The sequence below is a fragment of the Hoplias malabaricus genome, chromosome 2 (genome assembly GCF_029633855.1).
Source record: "Hoplias malabaricus isolate fHopMal1 chromosome 2, fHopMal1.hap1, whole genome shotgun sequence".
In the NCBI taxonomy this organism is placed as follows: domain Eukaryota; kingdom Metazoa; phylum Chordata; class Actinopteri; order Characiformes; family Erythrinidae; genus Hoplias; species Hoplias malabaricus.
This window is the reverse complement of record NC_089801.1, coordinates 4,980,041-4,990,159: the sequence shown is the minus strand read 5'-3', so window position 1 is coordinate 4,990,159 and position 10,119 is coordinate 4,980,041. Positions and strand designations below refer to the sequence as shown.

The 10,119-nt window shown below is 41.8% G+C and overlaps 2 protein-coding genes across 2 annotated transcripts; one reads left to right on the top strand and one right to left on the bottom strand.

The window, feature by feature from the left end:
* The first annotated feature begins 1,141 nt into the window (after positions 1-1,141).
* On the top strand, positions 1,142-2,312 carry LOC136673718 (gamma-crystallin M2-like). The gene is made up of 3 exons (XM_066649387.1): positions 1,142-1,231; positions 1,320-1,586; positions 2,037-2,312. Exons 1-3 carry the CDS (start codon positions 1,142-1,144, stop codon positions 2,310-2,312), a joined length of 633 nt encoding a protein of 210 aa, XP_066505484.1.
* A 4,081-nt stretch (positions 2,313-6,393) lies between these two features.
* LOC136673683 (gamma-crystallin M2-like) lies at positions 6,394-7,870 on the bottom strand. The gene is made up of 4 exons (XM_066649311.1): positions 7,836-7,870; positions 7,476-7,615; positions 7,121-7,386; positions 6,394-6,669 (listed from the first exon to the last, which is right to left on the bottom strand). The coding sequence occupies exons 1-4, from the start codon at positions 7,868-7,870 to the stop codon at positions 6,394-6,396; spliced, it is 717 nt and encodes a 238-aa protein (XP_066505408.1).
* Positions 7,871-10,119: the final 2,249 nt, after the last annotated feature.

Below are 10,119 nucleotides of genomic sequence, written 5' to 3'. Positions count from 1 at the left end.
GTCTATATTATGACCAAAGCATATCACACGGTTTATTACAACCCATGGAGTGTGGTCTCTTGTGCTAATGGGGTTTAATAATTCCACTTTAAGAAATATTTCTAATGGAGTGTAAAACAACAACAATAATTTCAGGTTCTGTGCTTTAATTCTATAATTTATTAATCATATATAAACTGCACATCTGTTCATGCTCTCAAACTGTCTGTGACTGTAATTCAGAACATGAAACGTGAAAGAACGTATCAGAAGATATTTCAGGCACTTGTTTGATCTGGATTTGCTTCCTCAAACTTATTACAGTGTCGTCTAACGATGACAGGAAAGACATGAATGCGGAAGTGTTTTCTCGGTGTAGGAATCTGAATTGTGTTGAATGAGATTTGCTAAAAATGGGGCATGTTATTTATTTAAGCACTTTGAAGGTTTAAATTTATTTGTCACTGATTTGAATACAAAGAGAGATTGAAAAGTCGAGGTGTGATGGCTCATTGTTCCCTGGGCTCTGCTTCGTGTCTGACACTTGGGTTTAAGATTTTCACATTGCCTAAATAAACTGTGGACATTGACCAGCGTTAAATTACCTTTGTTATTTATTTAATCCTTAGAAACTGTTACAAATGTAATATATAAATAAATGTCTTTTTATTTATAATGTAAAATAAACCTATGAAAATGAGATGGATTAAACATTTAAACATTAAAGGGCTGATCTCTAGCATTGTGTATATATTTATATAAAAAAAGAAACGTACCTGTCACCTTTTACTTCGTGACTAAGCACAGTAAAGAATTGAGAGGATGTTTCCAGTAATAGTAAAGACTTTTTTTTTGCTACCTTGCAAGAAAAAAAGTGCATTCTTGGAGGACAGGTAGAAGTGATTCACACACAACAAAAGTAACAAAGCCAGGAATGGCTCTGGGCTGTCTATAGGATATAATGCCCCACACAATGCATTTTAAAAATGGCAGAGTTGCATTGTCTGGCCAATGGGAGCCATTCTAAAGTCTTCTGGAGACTGAGTCACATGGAAATGTAGCAACAGCACATCAGCTGTACATGGGCCCCTGTGACGTGTTTGCTTTGTCAGGGCTTTACACAATACTAGGCCCATATTCTTTGGTCCTGGGCCAGGTATAAATGCACGGGTTAAACCAGGCAGGACAACAGCTCACCAGTTGGACCAGCTCTCAGCCAAAGCAGCCAACCCACCAACCAGCAAAAATGAAGGTAAGCTGGAAAGATGGAGCCTACTGTTTAATGTTAAATATATTTACACCAATAACCACTGCAACGCTGCTGTTTCGTCTCATACAAACGTCTACCCGCTCTCCCCAAACAGGTCACCTTCTACGAGGACAGGAACTTCATGGGTCGCTCTTATGAGTGCACCGGTGACAGTTCCGACATGTACTCCTACATGAGCCGCTGTCACTCCTGCAGAGTGGAGAGCGGCTGCTGGATGGTGTACGATCAGCCCAACTTCATGGGAAACCAGTACTTCATGAGGAGGGGCGAGTACGCCGACTACATGAGCATGTGGGGATACCACAACTGCATCAGGTCCTGCCGCATGATCCCCATGGTACGCTGCGATACTCCTGCACCGTCACCTCACACAGCTCTCTGATTTGAACTATACACAGCATGAATCACAATATTGTCTCACAGACACAGTGCCAGTTTGCTATTAGTGCTAACATTAAAGTCTGAGCATAAAGACACTGCTCTAAATCCAGTTAAACAGCACTCATTATCCTCTGTGTGTAATGTGAGTGTTTTTTTAAGAACTGACCATGTCCACAGTGTCCACAGAGAAACACGATATTCTCCATTTTAACTGTAACAACCAAATCTCACACTGCTCACCTCTAACTTTATGTAGATCCTGAAACAATCCCAAAGACAACGAATTAGTCAGAGTTTGTTACGTATCGACCATTTCCACTCCAACTACACCATGGTCCCAACGATCGACCCTTACTTTATTCCCTCCCCAACAAAATGATGATTACTTTACGTCTTTTCCAAACAGCACAGAGGATCCTACAGGATGAGGATCTACGAGAAGGAGAACTTCATGGGTCAGATGATGGAGATGATGGATGACTGCGATTCCTTCATGGACCGCTACCACTGGTCTCACGGCTGCAATTCCTGCCACGTGATGGACGGCAACTGGCTGATGTACGAGCATCCCAACTACAGAGGCAGGATGTGGTACTTCAGGCCCGGAGAGTACAGGAGCTTCAGGGACTTCGGCGGCATGAGGTTCATGAGCATGAGGCGCATCATGGACTCCTGGTACTAAGCTGTACTTGAGCCAAAGTTAATAAAATGTGAAGAAAATCTATGAAATGTCTGAAGAGCTTGATTTCCTACACTTACCTTCTTTAAACTTGGGTCATTTTCCTTAAACACACTTAGAGAATGTGTGAATTAAACAATAAATATATTAGTGTTTAATAGAAAAAAAAAGATTTATTATTCGAGGCAAGAAAAAAAAACCAAAATTCTCCTGACCATGAAAATAGCATTAAAATAAATTAACAGTAAATGGTGTGTTGCTTCTTACATAAAACGATTAAAGGCTAAGCAGCAGCTCTATGAAAGTGTGAAACAAATAAATACAGTGGAGTTTGAGTTCCTAACTTGTGTTTATTGAGAGTCAGAAAACATGTTATTTCTTACTAATTGAAGAAATAAGGTTTAAAAACCGTTGGTCTCCCCCCCCCCAACGGTGTTGGGAAACTCTAATAGGCGTCTTGCCTGTGACGTAGATGGTGGACAACAACTCTAGAAGCTGCACTTAATTTAATGCTAAATGACGAAAAGGTGTGTTGTTTTTGGCTGCAATCATTCAATGTACAGTGGGACATCTGTGAACAAACGGCCCAAAGATCCCAAAATATCCAGAAAATGGACTAAATTTGTCCACTTTAAACGGGCACTTTGGAAAGGACCATCCGCTCACTCCGTTATCTGTAGCTCATTTCACTGGGGCTTTTCCAACAATATGGGCATGTAAGGACACCAACGAAAGGTGTTCAAGAGCCTCTGTAACATGGAGGTAAACAGGGTAAGGACACTCACTTCGCCTGTTTTAGTTGGTGTTAGTTAACGTTAGCTTGACTCGCTAAACTCGGTGGCTCAGATTATACTCGGCTACGTAGCTGCATTACGGAGGTTTATAGTGTCGGATGAATTCCAGTTCGACTTCGATCACATTTACAAGAATAACGGTACCTCTACATTTGAGTTTAGCTTATTGCTAGGCTATTGTCATGAATAATGTTGGTTATTTAGCTAGATACTGTCATAACAGTCAGGCATAACGGTGTTTTACCGCGGCGTTGTTCAGCTGTTGTCCACCAGTGACGTCACGGTCGCGTTCGAGAATTTCCGTAGAGAGCTCGGGTTTTTCCGTCAATTTAATAAAATTGTCAGTTTTAAAGCAAATTAAGCTGCTATTTTCATTTTAATTCAAACTTATATCTGTCAGTGACTACAATAATGTGGAATATTCATGGAGGTCCATTAAGTGGTGCTTATCCTTTAAGTATTGGTTATTAAGTAAAGGTTGCATATGTAACAAATGTAGGAACTGTAAGAAAGTTCACTTACAGTAAAATAAAACACAAAACAAGTAATTTTTAAAGATATTTTTCTCCAATGGTCCCTGGTTTTCAACTTGCAGTCAACCTAACATTCATTCATTCCTTTTCTGAAACCTCTTCATCTTGTTCATGGTGGGTCTGGAGCCCACCCAGAATCACTGGGTGCAAGACAGGACATCACACACTCACACCTCTTGATTCACAACTAGCCACGTTAGAACTAGAATCAGATTCTCATACCCTCAGAAATGAAAGAGTTAACTCGGGGCGATATTTTATTATGAGAATGAATTCCTGTGAGAAGTGGAAGTCAAGTCTGTCAAATAGAATGAGATACAAGGGGCATGTTCACTGGGCAGTCCTGACTTGTTTTCCAGGGAGAGTACAGTTAACTATGAAATCTAGCTTTTGAAAATACTTCCTCACCAACAGTGGAGCTGCGATAACTATCCTGTGGTTCAGAATGTTTCTTTCATCAAGCTCAGACATTTTGTTCTAGGTTCAACATAACAGAACATAAGTGAGGACAAACTGAACTGAGGGCACAGATAAGGTCTCACACATCTGTGCAGATCTCTGAATGTGTACATGGGTGTGTCTTGAATAGATTAATTATTAATTCCCTCTTCTTTAGTGGTGGGGAATAATTGGATCCAATGTCATACACAGATTTATTTTCCTTCACACACTTTACTTTCACATTCTGAAGTTCATGTAAAGGTTTATACCCTGTGATGAACTGGGGCCTTCACTAGTGTGTTCCTGCCTTGCATCCAAATAATCATGGTAGGCTCAGGATGAAGAGCTTAAAGAAGATGAATGAATGAATGAATGAAGGTTAGTGCTGGGCGATATAAGCGCAAATCAATATCACGATTAATTGTACATTTTACCACGATTACGATTAATGAACCATTACACTGTTGTTGTGTTTGTGACCCTCACAGTTCAGTGACGAGGCCTGTGCTGTAAATATGTTCCAGTGTTAAAGCTGGGATAGTTTCTCTAATGTCACTGGGAGCTCGTTCCTCTCTCGTTTTCTGAGCACTGTTTATATTTGGTGTGTGATTGTGATTTGGTCGCGTTTACATTTGACTTCTTTACGTTCGGTGTCGTCTTAATTAAAGTCAAAACACAGCACGTCCAAACCACAGACGCTGTGTGTATCTTTGGTACGAGCTCGAGTCGCTCGGTCGGCCTCGGCGTTTAGGTTCAGAAGAAAAATAATGTATATAATCGATACAGACAAGATTATGTCGATTAGGAGTTCGGAATGTTGATTTAGATTAATTTTAGATTAATTACCCAGCCCTAGTTTATATCATTAATGAATCTTGTTTTTGTTCATCTTTTTTAAATATGAAGATAATACACATGCCAGTAACTGGTGTCTTCTCAAAATCCTAGACTTTTTTGGTTGGCTCTATGTCTAATCAGTGACTATAAGAAGCACTTATAATATAGAAGAGGATGTACAATAACAACTGAGACCTATAGGTCATGTGATGAGGTTCACAGAGGCCAGGTTTTAAACCAATTTACTCTGGAGGCATTGCCCAGTAATGACCTATGTTCAGCACACACACTTCAAATGAGAAATTTACCAAACTCATTCTTTTTAACCCTTTCAGGTCCAGGGCCTAATGTTGGGTCTAATCTGACATCAGCCTTAAAGGGTTAAATACGGGTAAAGCTAAAGCTAAAGGCAGCAGTGGGATGATGTGGAGCTATTTGTGGAAAACAGATACTCTGACGCTTCACGAGCAAAGTTTAATTATCAAATAGCACCCATTCAAAAGAGTTCATAAATAGAATAAGGACAGATGAGGCAACAACACAACAGGCTTCACACACAACCACATTAAAGAAGCATCGTAGTACAGTGTGGGGAAAGAATTATTCAGACAATTATTTTACTTATTTAATATACTTCCAGGGCATGTATGAGCTTAAAATATATTAATGATAATAATAATATTAAGGTTAGTTTATAGTGGGACCTTTTTCATACCCAAGGTTCCTCTGCATTTCAGGAGAAAATTAATAAATGAAAGTGAAACAACATCATTAACTGAAATGAGGAACCAGGTGAAATTATTGTGAATGAATATAAGCTTTAAGCTGAGCTTTAAAGGAGTCGAAGAGACTGTGACAATATCTCACAGAGCTTTGGAGCCATGACACTGATGGGTCTGCCCCAGCATGGTCCAGTCTCAATTTTGAGAATAGACAGAATTCCAGAGGACTTCAAAGTGGTGTCGCAGGAGAGCCAAGGTTCTGGAGTTGAGGTAAATGAGATGCAAAAAGATCTAAATCATGTGAGGGATTGTATGTGAACAGGAGGAGTTTAAACTGGATTTGGTGTGCGCAGGTAGACAGCAGAACTGAAGCAGGATTGGTGTGATGTGAGTGGATTTTTTGGAGTGAGATGAAATTCGAGCAGCTTAATTTGGACATGCTGAAGAGGATGGATGGTATTGTCTGGGGTACCAATGAGAAGGCAATTGCAGTCGTCCAGTCGTGATATGAAAGCATGAACAAGAGTTTCAGCAGTGTTCATGGTGAGAAGAGGCGAAGGTGAGAAAGTTACAGTGGAAACAAGCAGTTTTGTGTTTTGCGTCGTGCTGGAACACGACGTCTGGGTAGTGGCATCTCGAGATACATTTTTAAACAGGAAAATGACCCAAGTTTAAAGAAGGTAAGTGTAGGAAATCAAGCTCTTCAGACATTTCATAGATTTTCTTCACATTTTATTAACTTTAGCTCAAGTACAGCTTAGTACCAGGAGTCCATGATGCGCCTCATGCTCATGAACCTCATGCCGCCGAAGTCCCTGAAGCTCCTGTACTCTCCGGGCCTGAAGTACCACATCCTGCCTCTGTAGTTGGGATGCTCGTACATCAGCCAGTTGCCGTCCATCACGTGGCAGGAATTGCAGCCGTGAGACCAGTGGTAGCGGTCCATGAAGGAATCGCAGTCATCCATCACCTCCATCATCTGACCCATGAAGTTCTCCTTCTCGTAGATCCTCATCCTGTAGGATCCTCTGTGCTGTTTGGAAAAGGCATAAAGTAATCATCATTTTGTTGGGGAGGGAATAAAGTAAGGGTCGATCGTTGGGACCATGGTGTAGTTGGAGTGGAAATGGTCGATACGTAACAAACTCTGACTAATTCGTTGTCTTTGGGATTGTTTCAGGATCTACATAAAGTTAGAGGTGAGCAGTGTGAGATTTGGTTGTTACAGTTAAAATGGTGAATATCGTGTTTCTCTGTGGACACTGTGGACATGGTCAGTTCTTAAAAAAAACACTTACATTACACACAGAGGATAATGAGTGCTGTTTAACTGGATTTAGAGCAGTGTCTTTATGCTCAGACTTTACTGTTAGCACTAATAGCAAACCGGCACTGTGTCTGTGAGACAATATTGTGATTCATGCTGTGTATAGTTCCAATCAGAGAGCTGTGTGAGGTGACGGTGCAGGAGTAACGCAGCGTACCATGGGGATCATGCGGCAGGACCTGATGCAGTTGTGGTATCCCCACATGCTCATGTAGTCAGCGTACTCGCCCCTCCTCATGAAGTACTGGTTTCCCATGAAATTGGGCTGATCGTACACCATCCAGCAGCCGCTCTCCACTCTGCAGGAGTGACAGCGGCTCATGTAGGAGTACATGTCGGAACAGTCGCCGGTGCACTCATAAGAGCGACCCATGAAGTTCCTGTCCTCGTAGAAGGTGACCTGTTTGGGGAGAGCGGGTAGACGTTTGTATGAGACGAAACAGCAGCGTTGCAGTGGTTATTGGTGTAAATATATTTAACATTAAACAGTAGGCTCCATCTTTCCAGCTTACCTTCATTTTTGCTGGTTGGTGGGTTGGCTGCTTTGGCTGAGAGCTGGTCCAACTGGTGAGCTGTTGTCCTGCCTGGTTTAACCCGTGCATTTATACCTGGCCCAGGACCAAAGAATATGCAGCTGCCATTGTTAAAACCCCTGACGAAGCAAACACAGCACAGAGGCCCACACAGCACTGAAATGCTTTTACTATATGTGCCATGTGACATGGGCTCCAGAAGACTTTAGAATGGGTCCCATTGGGAAGACAATGTATCTGGGCCTTTAACTAAACTACATTGTGTTGATCTTTACATCCCATAGACATACCAGAACCCCTATTGTTCGGTTACCTTTGTCATACATGAATTAGCGCTACCCTTCCATGAAGAATGTGCCCCCTTTTTTGAACATGTCAGCTGGCATATGCTGTGATTTAGACTTGTCATTGTCTGTTTTTAAAAAATATATATATATATAGATTAACAAACATCATGTTTTAAAGTTCTTTTTAATTTTTTCATTTTTTAAAATCGTTAACACATTTAACATCCATGTGAAAAAGACTGAAATGAACATAGATCAGTTTAAAATGATGGAGAAAGTTGCACAGCTTCATAAATTATAATTAAAATAAGATCTCAAATGCCTTGAATTTCAGAAATGGTCATTACATCATCAACCACCAAAAAACTCATAAAAATTCATTTAAAAATATTAATTTGTGTTTAATACATTCTAGTTGTTCAAAAAATAGTAGTTTTAACAGTTTATATCTTAAAATAGTGTTATATTATTGTACGTGAGTTAATATTTTCGTTGAATGTCACCAATTAAATGAACTTTTACAAAATTTAATAAAAAAAACAAACAAATAAAACATGCACAATGTGTTTAACCAGTGTCAGGATCTAAATTACAACAAATGTAAGCCCTGAATTTGAACTCGAATGACTTTGTTTTAGTTATTTTTTAATTCTCTTTTCCACTCAATTATTTCTCTGGTGGGATCCTTGTATTCATTCATTCATTATCTGTAACCCTTACCCAGTTCAGGGTCACGGTGGATCCAGAGCCTACCTGGAATCATTGGGCACAAGGCAGAAATACACCCTGGAGGGGGCGCCAGTCCTTCACAGGGCAACACACACACACACACACACACACACACACACACACTCCCACACATTCACTCACACCTACGGACACTTTTTGAGTTGCCAATCCACCTACCAACGTGTGTTTGTTGGGAGCACCCAGAGGAAACCCACGCAGACACAGAGAGAACACACCACACTCCTCACAGACAGTCACCTGGAGGAAACCCACGCAGACACAGAGAGAACACACCACACTCCTCACAGACAGTCACCTGGAGGAAACCCACGCAGACACAGGGAGAACACACCACACTCCTCACAGACAGTCACCCGGAGGAAACCCACGCAGACACAGGGAGAACACACCTCACTCCTCACAGACAGTCACCCGGAGGAAACCCACGCAGACACAGGGAGAACACACCACACTCCTCACAGACAGTCACACGGAGGAAACCCACGCAGACACAGGGAGAACACACCACACTCCTCACAGACAGTCACCCAGAGGAAACCCACGCAGACACAGAGAGAACACACCACACTCCTCACAGACAGTCACCCGGAGCGGGAATCGAACCCACAACCTTCAGGCCCCTGGAGCTGTGTGACTGCGACACTACCTGCTGTGCCACCGTGCCGCCCGATCCTGCTTGTATGATTTAGTTTTTGTACTAAATGGTAGAGGTGGGCAGATCAATCCAAATATCGATAATATCGATACCAACGCTGGTATTGGTATTGATCAATACTCGTTGAGAAAGATCGATACTCAAGCCTTTTTTCTCTCCCACCGATATGCCGCTAACGTCTGTGTGCGAGGCAGCACAGAGCACCCTCCCCCGTGTAGTCACATTGCGAGGAGAGGCATGCGCCCCCCCCTTCGTGAAGTTAGCAGTTGCAGCCCCGTCCCGATTTGTCAACTTGCGAGGAGCAGCACGCCCCCCCGCTCCTGTCTTTTGCTTCTACAGCTGCACACGATGAAGACTTCCAGTATTGGTATTGGTATCAATATCGGCGATACTGGCCCTGTATTTACTTGCTATCGGATCAACACCAAAACCCCCGGTATCGCCCACCTCTACTAAATGGACCCCTCAATCTTGTGCTGGTACAGTATTCAGTCCCTGTGTCCGAAATGGCTCCCTATTCCCTCTATTATTCACTATACAGTGCACTATTATAGGGAAGTGAACTCAGGAGTGTTCTGAATGATTTCAAAAACGACGTCATGCGGGTTTTCACCAAACAACGCAGTGGATTATGGGTAATCTGATATCTGTTAGCGTACATGGGTTGTACACTACTTTTTGCAGTGCATTGTGGGATTGTTTGAGTGCACTCCAAATTGTCCACTGTGTTACAAATAGAAAATAGTTATACAAAATAGTTGAACCCCAAAATAGTGCACAGTAAAGTGAACACAGCGAGTGTCTTATTTCAGGGGTCCTGTTTGGACTTTATTTCAGATTTAGCTCTAGTTTTGCTGATCCCTGGGAGGCTACAGTCTGGGAGAGCTGTCAAAATGCTGCCTGATTACAATGATGCTTCGTCAGAAACTGA